This window comes from Vipera berus, assembly GCF_964194415.1.
Source record: "Vipera berus genome assembly, contig: HAP1_SCAFFOLD_98, whole genome shotgun sequence".
In the NCBI taxonomy this organism is placed as follows: domain Eukaryota; kingdom Metazoa; phylum Chordata; class Lepidosauria; order Squamata; family Viperidae; genus Vipera; species Vipera berus.
This window is the reverse complement of record NW_027673605.1, coordinates 54,273-77,751: the sequence shown is the minus strand read 5'-3', so window position 1 is coordinate 77,751 and position 23,479 is coordinate 54,273. Positions and strand designations below refer to the sequence as shown.

General features: G+C 46.1%; 1 protein-coding gene across 7 annotated transcripts; it reads right to left on the bottom strand.

Annotated features, from left to right (window-relative positions):
• Positions 1-16: 16 nt before the first annotated feature.
• ATL3 (atlastin GTPase 3) lies at positions 17-21,963 on the bottom strand. 7 transcript variants are annotated; one of them, XM_081346870.1, is made up of 13 exons: positions 21,903-21,945; positions 15,343-15,394; positions 14,460-14,677; positions 12,775-12,918; positions 10,921-11,025; positions 9,738-9,923; positions 9,370-9,462; positions 8,137-8,275; positions 6,645-6,772; positions 6,083-6,139; positions 4,799-4,870; positions 3,504-3,949; positions 17-2,319 (listed from the first exon to the last, which is right to left on the bottom strand). In XM_081346870.1, the coding sequence occupies exons 3-13, from the start codon at positions 14,664-14,666 to the stop codon at positions 2,250-2,252; spliced, it is 1,647 nt and encodes a 548-aa protein (XP_081202996.1). In that variant the 5' UTR covers positions 14,667-14,677; positions 15,343-15,394; positions 21,903-21,945; the 3' UTR covers positions 17-2,249. The 7 variants fall into 7 exon arrangements, with proteins under 7 accessions (XP_081202996.1, XP_081202997.1, XP_081203000.1 ...); XM_081346871.1 differs by lacking the exon at positions 21,903-21,945 and adding an exon at positions 18,738-18,791; XM_081346874.1 differs by lacking the exons at positions 15,343-15,394; positions 21,903-21,945 and adding an exon at positions 15,668-15,689 and having other exon boundaries at positions 9,738-9,794; positions 9,873-9,923.
• Between the last annotated feature and the right edge of the window lie 1,516 nt (positions 21,964-23,479).

The window sequence follows — 23,479 nt, the reverse complement described above, 5'->3', positions numbered from 1 at the left end:
CAAGACACAAATTAAGCACATACACACACTTCGCACCATTTCAGTATACCAGTCTTTATTTTCGCAGTTGCAAAGTGGAATGCTTTATTTTGTGCTTTATAAATATAATTCAGCATCAACATCCTGGCAGCATTGGTCCACGGGGGAGTTTTTGACTGACAAAATTGTCAAGAGGTCTGAAAACAGCAAAGGGTGAAGGGCGGAAACAACAGGAGAGACAGCATCCATTTCCCCCCCTCCCCCCCCCCCACACACACATATACACACTGGGAAAACTCTTGGGTGTCTTGGACTGCAACTCCCAGAATCCTGAGCAGCCATGGCCAAAGGAATTCTGGGAATTGTTCTCAAGCACAAACATGGCTCTCCCGTTTTCCACTCAACCCTTTAAAACAAAATCTGGTCCCTGGTTTGGGTTTCACGCTGCCTTTCCTTCGTATGTATCATCTACAAAATAATCACCTGAACTAGCATATTCAAATTCTTGTGACTCCAAAGGCGCAAAACCCCAACAAAAATGTTGGCGTTTGAGAGAGATCAGAGACTTTTCTCTTCCCCAGAGAAAACAAAACTGCGCTGTGAACTTAAGAGACCTGTGTTTAGAAATGGGGCAACAATTCATTTCATAAGTGAAAAAAGAGGTAGAATGCAAAAAAACTCTGGTGAAAATAAAACCTGCTGCGATAGGAAAGGCCAGCAGAGGGCGCTCGTGAAATAGAAGCTGGGAAAGAACTCTGCAGATATTTTGCCTCCGCAGCTCTCTAATGGGCCAAAAGGCCAACATTCAGCAGCGAGAATAAGGCAAAACAGGTCAAAAAAAGGCACCTTGCAAGAATGCATGAAGCTATTCCACCTTCTGGAGAAGACTTACTGACCGGGTGAGGGTAGAATGACTCAAAGCTTGGAGCAGAATCATACTTTTTGGTTCCAGGCCTAGTCAAATGAGGTTTCCAAGCAGGAGAGGGAAGAGGTCCCAGAGGCACTCTGAGCTTTGGGTATGTTTGCAGCTAGGGAACGCCCAGCCCGCTACTGCGTTTTTATTAATGGTTGATTTGCTGGGCCGCAAAGGAGAAACAGTCAGAATTTAAAGAGCGTGGCTCAGAATGGGAAAACGGGCTTCCAACGTGTGGGGAAGAGATTCATCCTCCCCAGCTTGGGAAAAACAGGAGGGGGGAAAAAAAGGGGGGGGGGATTCTCCATACCAGTAAAATACAGAAAGAACAGCCAATAAGGCAGCGTCACTGGCTGTGCCTCAACCCAAAGCGTGTCTAGGTTTGCTGAGGGGGGCGTATAAGAAGCACATTCAAGGAACAATGCCTTGACTACGCCTGAGAAACTCCCATGATCTGCATGGCTCACCACTGACCCACGGAGATCCCAAAGAGGATCCCTTTGCGTTTCAGTGTTCCAGAGTTAGGCCAACAGAAGAACCCAAGATGAACTGGACACCAAGTGGGACAGAGAGAGAGAGAGAGAGAGAGAGAGAGAGAGAGAGAAGACACAGGCAGCAATGCGAGAGCCGTTTAACACACCGACACCTCCGTCTCTCTCCAATTTGAACTTCCTGAGACGTCTTTCTAAGGCAGTGGAGCTGCGTAGCTGGGCGCGGGTCCTCTTGGTCGAAGCAGGAGACTGTCCCGTTCTGAAAAGGCACTAAAAATAAAATAGCTCTCCTAATTTTACGGAATGATTTGGCTCTGGGCCTCAGCAGAGCCTTTGGAGGTTTTGGCCAAACTCTTTAGCAAAAAGAAGAGCTGGCTAAGTTAGGCCCTCTGGGGCTGGTACCTGGGGAGGGGGGCAGCTGTTTTATTGGGGGGTGGGGAAGAAGGGGTGGGCGACTTCTTCTTCCAGGTACGGCCGAGCCACAGGCCTCGAAAACAAAAGCCAGCAGCTGAAGCGAGAGAGTTGTCGAGTTGGTTTCGGTTTTTGTCACGGAAGGCACTAACTGGTCAGGGAAAACCCTTTTTTTTTTTTCCAGCGGCTGTTTCGTTCCCTTGTTTAAAGTGCAGATTATTTATTTCTTGAAGGGAGGGGGGGGTGAAATCGAAAACCAGAGGAGGGAGAAGGGGGGGGGGTCCATGAAAGGAAGGTGAGGAGGAAGAAAGGCAGCAGGGGTCCCGATTCAGAAGCTCAGACTGGCTGTCTACGAAGCTCTGCGAAAGTGATTCCTGGGGCGGAAAGCCAGGCTGTGGTGATTCCACCGTCACCAATGACCATTTGGGGATCCAGGCCTCACCGCGCGGCTTTGCTCACTGTGACTTCCTGTGCGGTGCTGGGACCACGGGGTCCTCTCTGGAGGGGGGCGTGTGGGCAGGCGACCTGGAGGAGGTAAGCACAGGTGGGAAAGCGCTCAGGTAAGAGAAACCTTCACGCGCCCAAGCAGAACACTAATAATAAATGTATTGATTTCCAGGTAAGCCTCGACTTACGACCGCAACGGAAAACCACCCGGAACTTCCGTTGCCAAGTGAGACTTGTTCAGTGACCTTGGCCCCGTTTCACGACCTTTTCTTGACAGAACTGTTAAGCAAGTCGCCGCAGTTCTTAAGTGGGTCATACAGCCGTTAAGAGGAATTCGCCCCATGGACTTTGCTCGACAGGTCGCAAAAGGGGGAATCACGTGACCCCGGGACACCGCCAGCGTCGTATATAGGAGCCAGCTGCCAAGTGTCATGAATTTTGACCGGGCGACCACGGGGAATGCTGCAACGGTCATTAAGTGTGAAAAACAACCATTTTTTCAGTGCCTTTGGTCGCTAAGCCAACTATTCTAAGTCAAGGACTGCCTGTATATTTATTTATGACATTTATATGCCGCTGATCTTGCTAGGCAGAGTGAGCCTGGCTGGCTTTAGCCACACCCGACATTCTTCCAGCAGAACCCCATTTCCTTAACTTTCTTCCCTTCACCGTCCATCAGCACCTCTCAAAGGCCTTTCCTCCTGAGGGGGCACAGATATTGTGCGAACCCAGCAAAAGACACAACTTCTATAAAGGAATATATTGACTGTCAAATTGTCTAACAGCAACTGGTCTTGTTTGTCTTTTTTCTCTGTCAATTACCATTTTTGCATTTCCTGAACCGGGTGCCAACGGGAGATTACAGGTAGTCCTCAACCACCATCCAAAGTTAGGACGGCGCTGAAAAAAAGTAACCACCCTTGCACCTGCAAGCACGGCAGCATCCCTGCGGCCCCACGGTCAAAATTCAAGGGCTCGGCAACTGGTGTGTATTTACAACAGAGGTGCAGGTCACACAAACGCCATTTGTGAACTTCCCGGCCGGCTTACGACAAAGCCTAGCCAATGGGGGATGCCAGATCCACTGATTTGCTTAACAACTGCAGCCAAAAAAAAAATTGTAAAATCAGTTGCAACTCAATTAATGACTGCCTCATTTAATGATGGACGGCCCCCCATATTATGGTCATAAGTTGAGGACCCCTGTATCCAGTGAAGAGGCTCACCATTTCCCCACCTGCAGGACTAAGCCAAATACGTACCTCACAGCCCGTATCTTCTGCAGCACAAACTCCGCTGTATTGTCAATGACTATGCCCAGTTCGCGATATTCGCCCGAATATCGGATGTAGCCCCAGGCTAGCAGGGAGAGAAGCAACAGCCCCACTATTAGGTTGCACAACTGGGCAACCACACTCAGTCCGATGTACTCGGTGACCCCGGAGCTCACGTAGAGCATCACGATGATGCCGAAGAGGATGGCCGGGGTCCGGAAAGTGTTGAAGATATTCTTGCTGTGGTTATGCTTGGACAGATCTTCGAAGAGATCGCTCAGCTCCTGGGTCAGCTCGTCTTCGTAACGTTGGCTAAACTCCCGGCCGCCCATCTTCTTGATGTGCCGGAAGTGCTCCACGGCCCGGGTGCTCAGCTCCCGGTGCTTTGACTCCAGCACCTCGGGGGCAACGTAAGGCTTGTCTCCGCCACAGATCTGGAGGGAGGGAGGAGCCATCAGGTGAAGCGTCCAGGCCCGGTAAAGCAGGCTGGGAGAGCCAGTTTGGTGGGTGGTTCAAGGTACCGGGCTAGAAACTGGGAGACTGTGAATTCTAGTCAAGCCTTAGGCATGAAAGCCGGCTGGGTGACTTTGGGCCAATCACCAGGAGACGGTGAGTTCTAGACCCACCTTAGGCATGAAAACCACGTGCGTGACTTTGCCCAATCACCAGGAAACAAGAGTTCTAGTTCCAGCAGGGTGACTCTGGGCCAATCTCCAGGAGACGGTGAGTCCTAGTCCCGCCTGAGGCACAAAAGCCGGCTGGGTGACTTTGGGCCAATCACCAGGAAACAAGAGTTCCAGCTGGGTGACTCTGGGCCAATCACCAGGAAACAGTGAGTTCTAGTCCCACCTTAGGCATGAAAGCCGGCTGGGTGACTTTGGGCCAATCACCAGGAGACGGTGAGTTCTAGTCCCACCTTAGGCATGAAAGCCAGCTGGGTGAGTTTGGGCCAATCACCAGGAGATGGTGAGTTCTAGTCCCACCTTAGGCATGAAAGCCAGCTGGGTGAGTTTGGGCCAATCAGCAGGAGACGGTGAGTTCTAGTCCCGCCTTAGGCATGAAAACCATCTAGGTGACTTCGGGCCAGGAGCTTTTTTCCGGCCCTGGGAAGAAGGAGGCAATGCGAAACCCCGACTGAAAATGTTTCTTGGCAACAAAAAAAACCCCCAAAACCTGCAAGGACTTCTCTACACAGTCAGCAGGAGTCAAGAACGACTCCTGGGCAGCCCATACTGGGTTCAAACAGTGGGTAAATCCCCCCCAGCCCCCTCCAGCCCCCTCACCTTTTCCATGCTGCTGTAATACAGATCTTTGGCTGAAGCGACAGCCGCCAGATTGTTGGCTTCAGCCGTGGCCTACAAAAGGGGGGAAAAACAACATCAGAAGCAAATCAGTTCAGTTTCCCCACTAAATCTGCTAAGATTTAGGAAAACAGTAAAAAAAAAAACACCAAAAAAAAAACACACACATCCTGGCACGTTATGAGAATCTCGAAGAAAATGAGGTATTAAGATGGGGGCCAGCCTCTTGGGTTGCATTCAGAAGCTTAACACTAACATTTTTCTGTACAGTTCCGTAATTTTGTTTTGCCGCTGCAGCTGGAACCAGCTCTGCAAGCTTTGGAAGCAATACAGGTGGTCCTCGACTTACAGCCACAACTGAGCCCCTATTCTAGTCTTTATTTCTCTATTCTATGCTATTCTATTCTATTCTGTTCTGTTCTGTTCTATTCTATTCTATTCTGTTCTTTATTTCTATTCTATTCTACTCTTTATTTCTATTCTGTTCTTTTTATTCTATTCTATATTTCTATTCTATTCTGCTCTTTAGAAGGCCAGATCCTGAAGTGGAAACTCCAATACTTTGGCCACCTCATGAGAAGGAAGGACCCACTGGAGAAGAGCCTCATGCTGGGAAAGGCTGAGGGCAAGAGAAGAAGGGGACGACAGAGAAGGAGGTGGCTGGATGGAGTCACTGAAGCAGGAGGCGTGAGCTTAAAGGGACTCCAGAAGATGGTGGAGTACAGGAAGGCCTGGAGGAACGTGGTCCATCGGGTCGCGAGGGGTCGGACATGACTTTGCAGCTAACAACAACAACATTCTATTCTATTCTATATTTCTAGTCTATTCTATTCTACTCTACTCTATTCTGTTCTTTATTTCTATTCTATTCTATTCTATTCCATTCCATTCTATTCTTATTTCTATTCTATTCTATTCTATTCTATTCTATTCTATTCTATTCTATTCTATTCCATTCCATTCCATTCCATTCCACTCCACTCCATTCTTATTTCTATTCTATTCTATCCCATAATTCTATTCTATCCCATTATTCTATTCTATTCTATTCTATTCTATTCTATTCTATTCTATTCTGTTCTTTATTTCTGTTCTATTCTATTCTACTCTTCAATTCTATTCTATTCTATTCTATTCTATTCTATTCTATTCTATTCTATTCTATTCTATTCTAATTTCTATTTCTATTTCTATTTCTATTCTATTCTCATCCATTCTATTATTATTCTATTCCCCATTGCTCTTCCATTTTCAGGCTAAACTCACCAGCAACATGGATTTCGGGTGTGGCAGATCCTCCCCCTGATAGATCTTAATGTAGGCCTAGAGGGAAGGACATTAACAACAATTATTACACGACATACATTTTTTTAATCTATTTTTTTAGAGGCAGGCCAAACTACAGCTAGTCTTCAGCCTACGGCTATAATTGAGCTCAAAATTCTTTTTCCGAAGGGAGACGTTGGTTAAGCGAGCTTTGCCCCCTTTTATGACTTCCCTCGCCACGGTTGTTAAGTGAATCGCTGCAGCTGTTAAATTAGTAAGCCGGTTGTTAAGTGAATCTGGCTTCCCCATGGACTTTTCCCACCCCAAATTGATTGGAAGCAGATGAAAAGTTGGTTGAAAGATGGGCGGCTGTATAAATATTTTAAATAAACGAGCTGAATAAATTGGAACGCCAGACTAAACAGTTCTTTCTTTCTCTTTCTTTCTTTCTTTCTTTCTTTCTTTCTTTCTTTCTTTCTTTCTTTCTTTCTCTCTTTCTTTCTTTCTTTCCCTTCCTCTCATTGAAAAGCAAAGAAAAAGCCCGTACTGTGATGTAACGTACCTTGAAATACTCTAACAAGCCTCGGCAGGTCACTTTTGAACCGTTGATCTCCTTTTCTAAGAGCTGACTGGGATCCAGGACGAAGGGGATCAACTGCTTCAGCTGATCCTTGAATTCGTCAGAGATGTCTGCGGGAAAAATGTGGACGCAAAAGATAAAAAAGAGGAAGAAGGCAAGAGTTTATAGCTTCTTTTTTTTTATTCCCTCTCCGCGAGTGAATTTGTTTTATGGCCTTATAAAATACAAACAGACATTGTTATGGTAGGTAATGACCGTAAGGCTGTATGGGAAATCCTTTAGGAGACAGGGCAAAAATATGCCGCCAAGGGAACGATCAGATAAGAGAGAGCGGAGCCCTCAGCTGCATAATGGGTGGAGAGAGAGGGCAAAAAAAACCCCACCCTCCCTCGTTTATCGGGGTGTAAAGGAGAGGGCAGGAGACTTGCCCTTTTTCAGATTTGCAAGATTCACGTCAGCCTGGCCAGGTAGACCTGACAGCAAAGACAAAAAGAGCCTTGGTAGAGCAGTGGGCTAATGCCTCAAGTAACACCAGCTGCCTGCAATTAGTGCGGGTTCGAGTCCCACCAGGCTCAAGGTTGACTCAGCCTTCCATCCTTCCGAGGTAGGTAAAATGAGGACCCAGATTGTTGGGGGCAATTAAGCTGACTTTGTAATAATGCCGCTGGGGGGGGGGGGAAAGCCCTAATAAGCAGGCATATACATAGAATGAAGGCTACTGCTAAGCTTGTAAGCCGCCCTGAGTCTTCGGAGAAGGGTGGGATATAAATGTAATAAAAAAAAAAATCAGATCAGCTAATTCTACTTCGCTACCTTGACATCTTACATCTGTTGGATGTAAGTTGGAAGGGACCTTGGAGGTCTTCTAGTCCACCCCTCTGCTAAAGCAAGAAACCGCGTTATCGTTCTGCACAAATGGCTGTCCAGCCTCTTCTTAAAAAAAAAACTCCAGTGATGGAGCAACCCCAACTTCTGGTGGCAAGCCGTTCCGCTGGTTAACTGTTCTCGCTGGCAGGAAGTTTCTCCTTAGTTCTAGGTTGCTTCTTCTCTCCTTGACTAGTTTCCATCCGTTGCTTCTTGTCCTGCCTTCGGGCGCTTTGGAGAAGAGCTTGACTCCCTCTTCTTTGGGGCAGCCCCTGAGACACTGGAATACTGCTTTCATGTCACCCCTAGTCCTTCTTTACATAAGACGAGAACAAAGGTCTCCCAAAGACTTTAAGACTTTGTGGACTTCAACTCCCAGAATTCTCAGCCAGCCGGCTGAAGTCCACAAGTCTTAAAGTTGCCAAGTTTGGAGACCACAAAACAGAAGCCAAACAGAGAACCACACCCGGAAATGCTTTTAATAAATTTGAGAGACCCTTTTCCAAAGAGAGTTTTTCCGGCTTTTGGATCTGCAGCACAAAGCCATGTTTTGAGAGGCAGGATCCTTTTCATATCGAGACCCAACTCCTTCAGAGATTCCAGCTCTTACCACTCAGACGGCCGTCGAAATTCGGGCTAGTGGCCACTTTGAGTCCCGGATGGGGCAGAAGGAAACAATTGACGTTGGTGAAGCAGGAATGGATGTGTTTGCGAACGTTCTGGATCTCTTCGTGCTGGTGAGATTTCACCTTGTGGGAGAAAGGAAGGAGAATTCAGAATAGGTCCACGAAACCCAGCGCCGACTAGCGCTGATGATGTTACCTAGTTTGGGTCATGAAACGTCTGCAAGAAAACGACCAAACCCAAAGAGCCTCAACAACCCCTCATTTCAGCCCTGAGCTACAAAAATTCTCTTTTATTCAAACCCAACACTGTCCTTCGTATTAATAATAGTAAAAAAAAATGCCAGGATCAGCAGGTTTAGAAAATAAAACCTTTCTCTATAAACTATAGTCAGCAATGTTTGGGGGAAATCCGTTCAGACTCCCGCACCATTTGAAAGAAGTCCATCCCAAAATGCAAAGCTAAATGTCTAGATTCTCAGGCATCCCGATCCGGGTTGTCCCAAAGGTGCTTTTTCAGGAAGCAAGCGGACTATCTTGTTTTTCTTTGAAGACATTTTGCTTCTCCTCCAAGAAGCTTCTTCAACTCTAGCAGGATGGTGGGGAGTGGAGGGATTTATATTCCCTGCAGACAGCTGGTCATTTGTGCACTTTTGGAGAGTCGTTGAGGCCACTTGGAGGTTTACCTGTGTCCTCGGGGTCACCTGAGTGGTGCAAATGGGTGTAGAGTCTTCGTAGAACTGCTGAAAGGAGTGTGTTCCACACCCATTTGCACCGGTCAGGTGACCCTGAGGACACAGGTAAACCTCCAAGTGGCCTCAATGACTCTCTAAAAGGATGCAGATGACCAGCCATCTGCAAGGAACATAAATCCTTCCAGAATCCCCCAGACAGTGTGCTTTAGGAGGGGTGGACTTCAACTCCCAGAATCCCCCAGCCAGCATGCTTTAAGAGCGGTGGACTTCAACTCCCAGAATTCCCCAGCCAGCATGCTTTAAGAGAGGTGGACTTCAACTCCCAGAATCCCCCAGCCAGCATGCTTTAAGAGGGATGGACTTCAACTCCCAGAATTCCCTAGCCAGGATGCTTTAAGAGGGGTGGACTTCAACTCCCAGAATCCCCCAGCCAGCATGCTTTAAGAGGGGTGGACTTCAACTCCCAGAATCCCCCAGCCAGCTGCAGTCCCAGTGGCTGGGAGGTTATTTTTGTTTAGGTTTTACCTCCAGACGTTTATCGAGAAAAGTCATGCCTCCCTCTAAGCCGTAGTTATACTCATATGGAAAGCTCCAATCCCGCACCAGGAACATCAGGGTCTGCATTAAGGAAGAAGGCTCAGATTAAACTTCTGCATCCCAAGACTTGCCTGCTGCCAGCTGTGCCCACTCCAGGGCACAGAAATCTCCCTTTTCTGCAGAGAAGGCAGTTTAAGTGCCAGGATTATGTGGTGAGGAAAGTTCTGGACGCCAAAACATAGGAAGAACGGTTGCAGGAATTGGGTATGTTTTCCAATATTTGAGGGGCTGCCACCAAGAAGAGGGGGTACACAGGCAGACTCTCCCCCCCAACTCCCGATCGACTGAATGCATACCTGGAACGGCTTGAGAAAGATTTCGTCCATGGCCAGACGCCCGTATTCGGTAAAGAGCTGCACAAAGAGATAAGACAGCAACACTGAGGACCAGTTACATGAAAAGATAACACACTTTACGGAGGTCCTGCCTACCTGCAGCTGCTGGAGGTCATCTTCTTGGATGTTTTGGGACAAGTTGTAAATCTGGGAAGGAAGGGAATGGTGTACAAAGTTAACTGTTTGCTTAACAACCGCAGCAAAAAAAAGCCATAAAATTGGGCACAACTTGCTTAACAAGCACATTATTTAGCAATTAAAGTTCCGACCTCAATTGTGGTTATGACTCAAAGACTACCTGTATTGTCTCAGTGCTCGTAGGGTTGTTATGCTTTCAGGTTTTTAGGCATTTTGTTTTAATTCTGCAAGCTGTCAAGAATCAGGTATGTGAGATGGGCATATATAAAATGGTTGGGTGGGTGGGTGGATGGAGATAGATAGATAGATAGATAGATAGATAGATAGATAGATAGATAGATAGATAGATAGATAGATATAGATAGACAGACAGACAGACAGATAGATGATATGGAAAGATAAAAATGATAGATAGATAGATAGATAGATAGATAGATAGATAGATAGATAGATAGATAGATAGATAGATAGATAGATAGATAGATAGATAGATAGATAGATAGATAAGACAGACAGACAGACAGATAGATGATATGGAAAGATAAAAATGATAGATAGATAGATAGATAGATAGATAGATAGATAGATAGATAGATAGATGGATGGATGGATGGATAGATGAGAGAGAGAGAGAGAGAGAGAGAGAGAGAGAGAGAGAGAGAGAGAGAGATGGATAGATGATATGGAAAGATAAAGAAAATGATATAGATAGATAGATAGATAGATAGATAGATAGATAGATAGATAGATAGATAGCAGGCAGGCAGACAGACATAAACAGATATGAAGACAGACAGAACGCAAGAGATGGATGACTAGATAAAACTAGAGAGAGAGAGAGAGAGGGAGGGAGAGGGAGGGAGGGAGAGGGAGAGTCTCTAGGGGCATCAAGATCTTCTGCTAACCCCTTGCACTCTGGTCCCTCCATGCCAGTTTTCCTAACTTGCCAATCACCTCTAGCTGCAAACGGAGGGGCTGTCTAACAAGCGAACGCACGGCAGCTCACCTGAACGGAGCTGGTCATGGTGCTGAGGGCAAAAATGGTGGCGCAGTCTTTGACGGTGGACTGGCTGTCAAAGGCCCCTTGGGTGTCCATCAGCACAACAGCGACCTGCAAGCGAGAGATTTATTTATTTATTTTGAATATTTACAATTTATGGTTGGAATTCAAACCTTGAACTTCCAAGACGAAAAGTTCAAATTCTGAATGGGTCATCCTATCTTGGGCCAATCGGTCGATCTACAAAATTAGATGAGTAAGGGGATTCCCCACCAAAGGGGGGGGTGGAAAACCCCAAATGGCTTTCTTGAGATCAAATATGTAAACCCCCCCCCAAAAAAAAACACAAGACCTTCGTTTCCCCTCATCTAGAGGAAATGATTTTTGCAGCAGACCCATGAAACAGATTTAACAGAGGAATGCTCTTTTAAAATGTTTTCTTTTCAAATTCCCTTCCCACTTTTAAAAATGATGAAGGATCTCAAAAGAGAGCTTTGGTTTAAACGGGTTACATTTATCAAGTTTAGCCACATTAAAAATTAAAGGACGTTGCAGGGGGAAAAGCGCCTGGTGTTTTGGACTGGAGGCTAAAACATAGGAAGTACGGTTGCTGGAATTGGGTCTGTCTGGTTTAATGAAACAAGAAATTAAAAGACGCTTGCTCCTGGGGAGGAAAGCCATGGCAAACCTAGACAGCACACTAAAAAACAGAGACATCACCCTGCCAACAAAAGTGCGTATAGTCAATATATGGCTGTGAAAGTTGGACCGTAAGAAAGGCCGAGCGCCAAAGAATCGAGGCCTTTGAACTGTGGTGCTGGAGAAGACTCCTGTGAGTCCCTCGGACTGCAAGGCGATCAAACCGGTCGGTCCTAGAGGAGATCCACCCCGACTGCTTTTTAGAAGGCCAGATCCTGAAGCGGAAACTCAAATCCTTTGGCCACCTAATGAGAAGGAAGGACTCACTGGAGAAGAGCCTAATGCTGGGAAAGATCGAGAATAGAAGAAGGGGACGACAGAGAAGGAGGTGGTTGGATGGAGTCACTGAAGCGGGAGGTGTGAGCTTAAAGGGACTCCAGAAGATGGTAGAGGACAGGAAGGCCTGGAGGAACGTGGTCCATGGGGTCGTGATGGGTTGGAGATGACTTCGCAGCTAACAACAACATCATCTATTTGTCTATCTATCCAACCATCCATCCATCATCTCTCCCTCTACCTATGTGTCTCTTTTTCTATCTGTCTGTCTGTCTATCCATCCATCCATGCATCCATCCATGCATCCATCCATCTTCCATCTACTTTATGTATCTATATATGTATCTATCATCTATCTTGAGCCTAAATGGACTCCAGAAGATGGTAGAGGACAGGAAGGCCTGGAGGAACGTGGTCCATGGGGTCGCGAGGCGTCGGACATGACTTCGCAGCTAACAACAACAAGTTTAATGAAAAGGAGGACTAGGGGTGACGATAGCAGTCTTCCAATATTTGAGGGGCAGCCACAGAGGAAAGGGGGGGGTCAACCTCTTCACCAAAGCACCTCAAGGCAGGACAAGAAGCAACGGATGGAAATTAATCAAGGAGAGAAGCAACCTAGAACTAGAAGCACTCAGCCAGAAGTTGTGGGTGCTCCATCACTCGAGGCTTTTAAGAAGAGACTGGACAACCTCTTGTCTGGAATTGTACGGGGTCTCCTGCTTGAGCAAGGGGTTGGACTAGAAGACCTCCAGGGTCCCTTCCAACTCTGTTCTTCTCTTCTTCCCAGGTGAGACAAAGGCTCTGCTTTCAGCCCTGAAACTCAGATCTATTTTTTTTGCAAGCTGGCCTTTCCTTTCCTTCCGTAGCCACTCCTGCTTTTACCTTCTTCCCGTTTGGCTTCTTCACGATGAAGACTTCGCTCCAGATCTGAATGCCGGTGGTCTCGGGATCGGAGCCCCCTCGCCAGGAAAAGCCCATCAAGGGCTCATCCCCCACCCCCAGCCAATCAACGCTGCTGTCTTCTTTCTGTAGGAAAAAACAAAACACCGCAGGGTCAAAAAAAGGGCCTCCGGAAAGCCTCTGAGGATCATGAGACCAAACATTGCCTTCTGACGATGGTGCTTCCGCCCAGATTTTCTCAAGGAGGGCTTCGCAGACCGAAAGGACTACAACTCCCATCTTTCCAGGTCAGCATGCGACTGACGTCTCCGGCATCCCAAGGTCCGTTGGGTCAAAAGAAGGTTTTTCTCTTCTCTGGAATAGACGTTTCTCTGGGAGGCGGAGAAAAATCTCTTTTTTTACAAAAATAAAAAAAGGAGTTTATAGACTTTTTTCAGGACCCCCACAGGATGAAAATAAGATTTTTTGGGGGTGGGGGGGTGGAAGATGGGGGTGGGGGAGGCTCAGCAGAGCTCTGGATCAATTGATCAAGCTACTTGGGAAATAATTTGGGGATGATAAATATGATTTGTCTGCACCTCTGGGAAACGCCCGGCTGCAAGAGGCAGGGTCAAAAAGAAAATTAAAAAAAAAAAAGATTTGGATCGCAGTCTCTGATCCCTGAGTTCAAACTGTTAGTCATGGGAGTAGAATAGAAGCTTTGTATAAGGAGAAAAACTCTTATGCAATCTTCCCACCATAGAATAAAATGATTGCAAAGGAACGGCAACAAGCCTTGGCTTGCTGAGTCCCATTTTCTAAGTGGAAAGCAGCTCTCCTTTGCTGAATTGCAGAAAAGAGGCAACGACATCCAGATTCAAACACAGTTTATTCCTTCTCTAGGTGTTTCCCAACCGTGGCGAACTTTAAGATGGGTGGCCTTCAACTCCCAGAATCCCCCATACAGTATACTTTAAGATGAGTGGCCTTCAACTCCCAGAATTCCCCATCCACCATGCTTTAAGATGGGTGGACTTCAACTCCCAGAATTCCCCATCCACCATGCTTTAAGATGGGTGGACTTCAACTCCCAGAATTCCCCAGCCAGCACGCTTTAAAATGGGTGGACTTCAACTCCCAGAATTCCCCATCCGGCACGCTTTAAGATGGGTGGACATCTAATTCCCAGAATTCTCCATCTGGGATGCATTAAGATGGTTGAACTTCAACTCCCAGAATTCCCCATCCGGCACGCTTTAAGATGGGTGGACTTCAACTCCCAGAATTCCCCAGCCAGCATGCTTTAAGATGGGTGGACATCTAATTCCCAGAATTCCCCATCCGCCAATGCTGCCTCAGAAATCCCGTGACTTCAAGTCCATTCCTTGTAAAGCTGCCACGGTTGGAAAACCCCGACAGTTAAAACCAAGAACAAATTGGCAATAAGTGTTTCATGCAAAAATCTAGATGATCTCAAGACACCTAAAGTCAAAGGGGAGATTAAAAAAAAAGTTCTCTGGGACAGAAATTGCTTCCTGGCTCCTTTAAGAAACTGCCTTGAATCCCAGATCCACTGAGCGCCCACAGGTACAACAACACGCAAAGTGCAACTTGGACGTCACCAAAGGGTATACAGTGATGACCGAAATATGGTACTGCTCCAATACGCGACTGGCAGCCAAGCTTACCTGTGTGTACAGGTAACGCAAAAGGAAGTCCAGCAAGAAAGACTTGCCCTTGCGGAAAGCGCCCGCCACGGACACCACCACCACGTCGAGGTCACGGATGGCATCCTGCAGGAGGACTTGACTCAAGGCCTTCTCGTCCAACTCAAAGGAATGTTCTTCTTTGTGGACCAGCACGATCTGCACAGGAAACGGCTTGGTTCCCACCATGGCATCGCCTCCTGTTCCAGTCCAGAAAGGAAAACGGATGGACAACAGCGTTTAAGGTTGGCGCATGCTTTTATTTATTTTATTCCCTGGGACCCTGGAGGTCTTCTAGTCCAACCCCATTCAAGCAGGAGGCCCTATGTAGCATTGCTTACAAATGGCTGTCCAAACTCTTCTTCAAACTCTCCAGCGATGGAACAAACCTATTTGTTCCAGAATTTGGAGAACACGTTAAGAGCTTTTTCAGGGGCGAGAAGCGAAAGCACGTTGGTCTCTTTTTTTACAATTAAGGCAAAATACAATTCAGAAAAATTGGACTAAAACAAGAGACAAAAAATGCTTTGTCCTCAGAAATTCTTCCACTGTGATATTATTTCCACGTCTAAACATTTTCCATTCCCAAACACGAATCCTTGCTTGCCAAACAAAGGAAAGACATTTCAACCTCATGATTTCCCCCCCCCCCATACCACAACTTATATAACACACACGTGGTTGTTTGCTGAAATTACATCTGGGGCTTGCTTTTGTGTCTCTATGCAACTTCTTAAAATGTAAAGAATGTTGATATTTACACTACGGGGGCCTGGCCAGTCTCAAAACATTGACAAGCCTGTTTGATAAAAACAATTTTGCAATGAACCACTGAGAGCGCATAAACAAAACACATTAAGCGTACTTTATTGATTTTCTTTTCATAATGCATTATTTCAGCTCAATCTTCTGCATTCCTGAAAAACCAATTAAGAGATATTTATATAACAAGGCCATGGAGTTAAAAAGATCGATCTATCTATCTATCTATCTATCTATCTATCTATCTATCTATCTATACCTATCTCTCTATCTTCATCTCTCTATCTCTCTAACTACTTATCTACCTACATTCCTATTATGGTAAATGCCTATGTACTTATTACAGTAAGATCTGCAAAACAGTCTACCTCCACAGGCTGTGGGTTTTCCATTTCTGGAGGTTTTTAAAGAATGGGGTAGATAATCACCTCTCATGGATACTGGAATTGGTTTTCCTCCATCACTCCAGAAAGTTGGACTAGACTGGTGTTTCTAAAAGCTGGCAACTTTAAGCTGGGTGGACTTCAATTCCCAGAATTCCCCAGCCTGCACGCTTCAATATGGGTGGACTTTAACTCCCAGAATTCTCCAGCTAGCTGAGGAATTCTGGGATTTGAAGTCCGCCCGTCTTAAAGCATCCAACTTTGAAAACCACTGCGCTAAATGAGGTTCATGTTCCCTTCCCATGCCATAGTGCAATGACACACTTTGTTGCTTTGAAGCGGAGACACAAACACTCCGTGCCGATAAACAGAATGCTTTTTCTCTGAGATGCAGCCGGGTTTAAACAGCAAAGCAACAGGAGGACAAGAGCATTGCAAAAAAAAGCAGCATTTTTTCCCCTTAAGTCTTGCTCTTCTTAGCCAACCCATCGCACGAAACCTGAAAGCAATCCTTCGCACACAAAACCTAGCGTCATTCTTGCTCTGTGGACCCACCGGGCCAAGAAAAAGACACAGGTAGTCCCCGACTTACGAGCACAATGGAGCATTTCTGTCGCTAAGCAAGACAGGGATGGTTTTGTTTTTTTGCCCCATTTTACCACCCTTTTTTTGCCAGGGGTCTTAAGGGAAATCAGGACACTTGTTAAGTTAGCCACATGGTTGTGAAGTGAACCCGGCTTCACTCATGGACTTTGCTTGTCAGAAGGCCGCAAAAGAGTGATCACGTGACCCCGCAACCGTTGTAAGTATGAGTCAGTTGCCGAGCGTCTGAATTTTGATCACCTGAACCTGGGGGATGCTGCAACGGCCGTGAGTGTGAAAAATGGTCACGAATCACATTTTTTTAGCATTAAACAGTCATTAAATGAACTGTTGTAAGTAGAGGACTACCTGTACATAGGAACCCCCGCATCAGATACCCAAGGGGTTTTCCCCCCCCCCCAAAGAAAAGCCCAGAATCTGTGTGTGGATTTCAGATTCAATCCTGTTAAAAGTCACAGACAAAGCTCCGTATTTCATCCGCAGAGACCACTCCCATCTTAAAGACAGTTGGGCTGGATGGCCCAAGCAAGCTTAAGAGTGTGAGATTTGTACGCATTGTTTGTAAAAGTGGGTGCAAGTTCCTAGCCCCCTTTTGCTGCTGCTTCTGGGCTCTCACAGGGATTCACGCCGAGAGGAAGCCAAGGAGAGCATCCATTTGAAGGCTGATTCCCATCCCAGATGCTCAAGTGTGTTCCAGGCGGTCCGTTTCCACGGCAACGGAGACGGGTTCCAGAAAAGCACAATCGCCGAGATGTTTTGCATCCTTCCAGCCGCCGTCCACCCAGTTCCTCCTCCGTGCACGAATTTGCACGGGAGCAAATTCAGCCGGCAGTTGTTTTTTTTCCTAGCACCGGGGAGGCGAATATCCGGGTGCAGTTCCAATTGTAAAGATAATAAAAGCGTTAAGATAAAAATCAATCTCATCGAAACTCATCTGTTGGGCCTTAGTTATTTTAGAAGCCACTTTTAGCCTATCAGCAAACTCTCTGTTTGAAGATACATCTGTTGGCGAGACTCTCTTCTATCTGTATTGCGTGTTTTAGATTTTAAGCAAGGACATTACTCTTTTAAATCTTTCTTTCAGATGACCTGGAGCATCCTGAGTTCAAAAGCCCAGCAGAAATGTCCCTTTTTTAATACTATTGTTATAAATTACTCAAGGCCCATACAAGTCCTTCTTTCTCCTATCTGTTCAGGAAGGCTGGGTCAGGCATTCTTGGAAATGCCAAGGACTTTTGGCAAAGAAAATTGGGACTTTTTTTAGGGGTGACTTGTCCAGAAAGATAAGATTTCAGATCTTATCAGCATCGTGGGTGGCGAGGAGAATGCAGAAGTCCAAAACATCTGGAGAACTTCAGGAGGCTGGCTGTTCTCCTAACCTTAAAAATCCTCATTGTTGGCAATTTCTTGCAAAACTCCGTAGGAAGTTATGGTTCTTCACATCAATCAACATCACTCCCCGTTAACCAGGCTGTTAAAATTTCAGAATTCTTTTATCTAAGTCCGATGCACCAGCTGCACTTACGTCAAAGAATTGAAAAGGAGCACAGGTAGTTTATCCGCTGAAAACCATTCGTTTAGAGACGGTTTGAAATTACAGCGGTGCTGGAAATAGCGCGACGCAGGACCGTCTTTCACAATTAGGGTGATCAAAATTCAAACGCTTGGCAACGAAACTCGTATTTATGACGGTTGCAGTGTCCCGAGGTCACGGGATCCCATTTTGCGACCTTCTGACAAGCAAAGTCAATGGGGAAGCCAGATTCATTTAACGACGGTGTTCCTAACTTAACGGCTGCAAGGATTCACTTTACAAATGCGGCAAGGAAGGTCGTAAAACCCACTTAACAAATATCCCGGTCAGCAACAGGAATTTGGGGCTCAGAAAGGACTAACTGTAATAAAAAACCAATAAACTAAGGGGAACACAAAAGGGCCCTTTGCACAAACAGACAGCAACAACCAAAAGGGTAGGAGAAGAACTGGAGGGGGCAAACCAAAAGAAATTTGAAGATGGTGGGATGGCACAATTCCTCTAAATAGGGCACACGAGGCTTTTAAAACCACTTCTGCAGAATTAAAATGGCTCTCCTTTCTTTCAGTTTTCCGGAAAACCAAGAGCTGGGACAGAGGCCAAATTTGGAGAAAATCCTTTTTCCCTCCCCGCTCCTCCTTAAAGAAAACCTACACTGAAATGGAAGCAAACACAGCAGGCGTAGAAGTTAGCTATTCCTTCTCCTCCAAACATATATTTTATTTTATTTTCCGCAAGGGGTGGGGTTTTTCCCTTCTCTGGGCTGTTTCTCTCCAATTTGGGGTGTTTTTTTTTTGAGGGTTGGAAATCCCGGGACGTAATTGTTTCAGGCTTGTTTTGGCCAGCAGAAAAATTGGGATGGGCCTTTTCACACTTCTTTTGAAAGACTAACTTCCGTGAAAGGAAGAAGGCAGCTCTGGGTCCTGGTGTATACACACAGATACACACTGAGCCAAAAAGCACAATCCACTCACATACCAGACTCTGCCAGCCAAGCCTCTGGATGAAGTGAGTCAGAAATCAAGGCCACTCCTCGTCTCTTTGGCATTCTGGAGCAAAGAGAGAGCACGGATCTGAAGTTTTTCTTTTAAGCAAAACCTCCATGCCACCTCTGTTTTCTCCACCAGCATCCAGTCACCGGTAGGATCTTTTAACCGAGCTTGCAAGCAAAGTAGGAAACTAAAAGAGGAATAGAATCACGATCACGCAAAGTGTTAGGACCACTTTATAAAGTCTTGGTAAGGCCACACTTGGGATCCTGCATCCAGTTTTGGTCACCACCACGTAAACAAGATGTTGAGACTCCGGAAAGAGTGCAGAGAAGAGCAACGAAGATGATTAGGGGGCTGGAGACTAAGATATATAAAGAACAGTTGCAGGATTTGGGTAGGTCCAGGTTAATGAAGAGAAAGACCAGGGGGGACATAATAGCAGTCTTCCAATATCTCAGGGGCTGCCCCAAAGAAGAGGGAGTCAATCTATTCTCCAAAGTGCCTGAAGGCAGGACAAGAAGCAACGGATGGAAATTAATCAAGGAGAGAAGCAACCTGGAACTAAGGAGAAACTTCCAGACAGTTAGAACAATTAACCTGTGGAACAACCTGCCTCCAGAAGTTGTGCATGCTCCAACACTGGAGGTTTTTAAGATGAGATTGTCTGAAATGGTATAGGGTCTCCTGCTCATGCAGTGGTTTGGACTAGAAGACGTCCATGGTCCCTTCCAATTCTGTTATTCTTCTAATTTCTGTGCCTGTAGCTCGTTATTTTTTTTTGCAACAAACTGGGCCTTACAGGTACAATGCCCTTATCCATGGAGGTTCCATCCTGAAAATCCCAGGATCCAGGAAGTTGCTTTGTACCAGGCAAACCACGGCTGTCTGGCCTTTCACCAGCGTGGTTCTAAGGCTTCGTCCACCTCAGGACAAAAAGATCCACGCTCCAGTTTGGAAGATGGAAGAGAAACATGCATATTTTTTTTTGCTTTGTTGTGACCCAGCTGTGGTCAAACTGAGAGGATCACGCAGGGAAAGCCTTGCTGATTTCTCAAGAAGGCTGAGCTGATGGGACTGCAGCTCCTTGCATGGACCCATTTGTGCTTCCTCAAAAAAAGCAAGGAGGCATTGTTTCTGATCTTGAAAGGAATATTCAAGCACTTGAAACTCACAGTCATTGGCATTTTATTCTCTTTGCACGAAAAGATCTCCAACTACAATTGGCTAAGACGTTTACTCCTTAAAATGTTTCAAAGCTAACTCAGTCAGTTTGGATCAATGGTTTTCAATGGTGGTCACTTTTAAGTTATGTGGACTTCAATACCCAGAATTCCCCAGCCAGCTTGCTGGCTGGGGAATTCTGGGAGTTGAAGTCCACGCAATTTAAAGCAGTCAGGGTTGAGAAACACTGCTCTAGATAAAACACAATTCAAATAAAGCTTTGAAATTAGGTAGCTGAAAGAAGGCTTAATTATAGATTATATACCCCATCAATGCCCAAACATCTGAGCTGGCGAGGATGATGGGAGTTAGGTCCCCCAGATCTGGATTAATCAGCCACTGCTTTCAGTTCAAACCACCCCATGCAGTGGTCAAGACAGCGGACGCTGAACGCTCTAATTATTTGCAGAAGACCAGGCAGATTTCAGAATTACAGGTAGTCCTTGCCTTACAACCGTTCTTTTAATGACCGTTCATAGTTACAATGGCACTGAAGAAAAGTAACTTAGACCATTTTTCACACGGCCATTGCAGCCTCCCCATAGTCACGTGGTCAAAATTCAAATGCTTGGCAACTGGTTCATATGATGTTGATGTTAACAGTGATCCCTTTTTGCGACCTTCTGACAAGCAAAGCCGATGGGGAAGCCAGATTCATTCAACGACGGTGTTACTAAGTGAACAACTTAACAACCGTGGCAAGAATCATAAGCTGGGCCAAAAGCCATTTAACAAGCGTCTCGCTCGGGAACAGAAATGTCGTGTTCAGTTGTGCCCATTATCCCCATTGCCAAAGGATTGCAACCGGACCCACAACTTTTAACCAAGACAGCGATGAGGAAACATGTTGAAAAACCGGTTGAGGTCTTTCCACTTAACTCTTTAAGTCGGAACAGACACTTATCCCAATCCAATAAGCCATTTTTTTAAAAAAAATGCCCTAAGTCTTACATCAAAGGAAGATGGAGAAACAGACCACTGGAGGAAAAAAATAAAAAATAAAATCGCACAGCCTCCTCTGGGATCAATTTCGTTTTTTGTGGGGGGTTTTTTTGCATGAAATGATAGGGAGCGATTTGCATCAGAATCTTTATCCAGGACATAGATAAGGTTGTTTATGGTTCGCAAACCCTGCTGGCACTTCTTCAAGTACAAGATGGGTGAGTTTGCACAACCTGCCTCTTCTCCCCCTCCCCAAGCAAAAACAGTGAGGATTAGGTGATTCGGGCGTGCAAGATCTTGTTAAGCTCCAACCATAATGAAGCATTAAATGCCACATCCCCTATAAAGCGCTCACGATTGCAATAAGAGAAAGGGGGGGGGGCAGGATTGCAATTAGAGAAAAGGGGGGACAGGATTGCAATTAGAGAAAAGGGGGGGACAGGATTGCAATTAGAGAAAAGGGGGGGCAGGATTGCAATTAGAGAAAAGGGGGGACAGGATTGCAATTAGAGAAAAGGGGGGGCAGGATTGCAGTTAGAGAAAAGGGGGGGCAGGATTGCAATTAGAGAAAAGGGGGGGGGGCGGAAAGGAATAATAATCTACATAGCTCCTCTCCTCTCTCCAAGCTGCTTCTACCTTGATCAGCTGCAAGCAGCTCAACACCCAAGAGCGCTCTCCGGATGTTTGGCGTCCCAAGCCCATCATCCCCAACCAACTTGGCTAAGGGCCAGCTATTGCACGACCTGCATTGGAAAGTGGGGGAGGGGTCCCCAGTGCTGTCCCTGGCTGGGGATTAGGGGAAGTGGGGTTGGACACCTTGCATACTGGGGGGGGGGATGGGGAAAAGAGATCTCTCCTCCCTGCCCCCCACCCCACCCCAGGGGAAGAAAGGTGCCCCGGGCATTTCCCCCTCCCCACCCCCCCAAAAAAGGAGGAAGGTGCAATGAAGAGGCTGCCTATTGCAACCAGGGGAGGGGGGGGTCCCTACCGGCCGCCTCCAGTCTGATGAGTCCCCGCTGCTAACGCCGAAGGAATGACACGGAGCCGCCTCCCGCCCGCCCTTCTTCCCGCCCCATGGCCGAGCAAGCCAAAGGCGGAGCCGGCACCACGCGGGGAGAAGAAGGCGCGGGCAGCCGGGCAAGGTAGGAGGGGGAGAAAAAAAAAAGGGCTCCTCGAGAGAGAGGCACGCCGGGAAATGTAGTCCGCCTCCAGGGCGCCCCTGCCGGAAGGAGGATCCGGGAGAACTACAACGCCCGCGAGAAGACGGGCAGGCTCTGGCGCAAAGCCTTTCGGGAGATGGAGTCCGACTTTGGCAAATGGGCATTAGCCGGGAGGAAAAACGTGCAGAGTCGGTGTGTGCCTTTCCCAATGGGAATTTGGGGGGGGGGCGCGCAGGGAGGGAGGTGGAGGGAGGCAGTGCAGCCTCTCCCCATCGTTCCCAGCCCTGGGATGATAGGTTTTGTAGTGGGACCCTTCTGCAGGATGCACAGAGAACTGCAAGGCCTGGAAATTAACATTGCACAGCTGTCTAGGCAGAGTTTTAAAACAATCAATGATAATTAATTTCTGCAATTAACCAAATTAGATCACCTTTATTGTCATTTTTTCCTGTTGGCACACATTAAAAATGAAATTTAGTTGCTTGCTCTCAAGGGTTACTTACTTACATAACACACATTTAAAACATACTATATACAACATATGTATAGACCTACACCCTTGCATATGAGTAACATAAGTATTAATCACTGTCCATCTTGAATAATTTAATTTAATTTAATTTAATTTAATAATATTTCTATACCGCCCTTCTCCCGAAGGACTCAGGGCAGTGAACAGGGCAAGAATAAAAATACAGAATTACAAAAGTTAAAAAATGATTAAATACATGCCCACAAAAAACAATCAATACATATTAAAACCCCAATAAAATGACAATAAAAAACCCCACCTACATAACGGAAGGAGGAAGCTTTAGAGTTCACAAGGTTAATACAATATATGGAACAAAGCTGTGACTGAATCTGGATGTTGGTTAGGGTTAGGGTTGGTTGGTAATATATTTCTTATATCAGGGGTCTTCAAACTTGGCCCGCTCAATTTTACAACCTATTTTGCTACAGACATGAAGTGAATCAGAGAGTTGTTAAGTAAATTGTGGCTTCCTCCATTGACTTTGCCTCTTGGAAGCTGGTAGGAAAGTCACAAATGGTGATCCTAGGATGCGGCAACCATCTTAAATACATGCCAGGGGGCCAAGCACCCGAATTTTGATCACTTGAGCCTGGGGATACTGCAAGTTGGTAAATGCAAAGTCACGACCTAAGTCCCTTTTTTCACTGCTCTAAACAAAAGATTGTAAGTGAAGGAACTACTTGTATGGATTATGTATGAAAAACATAACACTGTTTGGCTTGTTTTAGAGCTAAATTTACATTTTCTGATAGTCTGCTGATGAGTTCCTGGACACATTACAAAGGAAAGAACACGCATCCTATAAAAATGGTCTCCTTTCAAAAAACAAAACAAAACACCTTTCTAGGTCCAGCCTACAGTCCTCAGAAA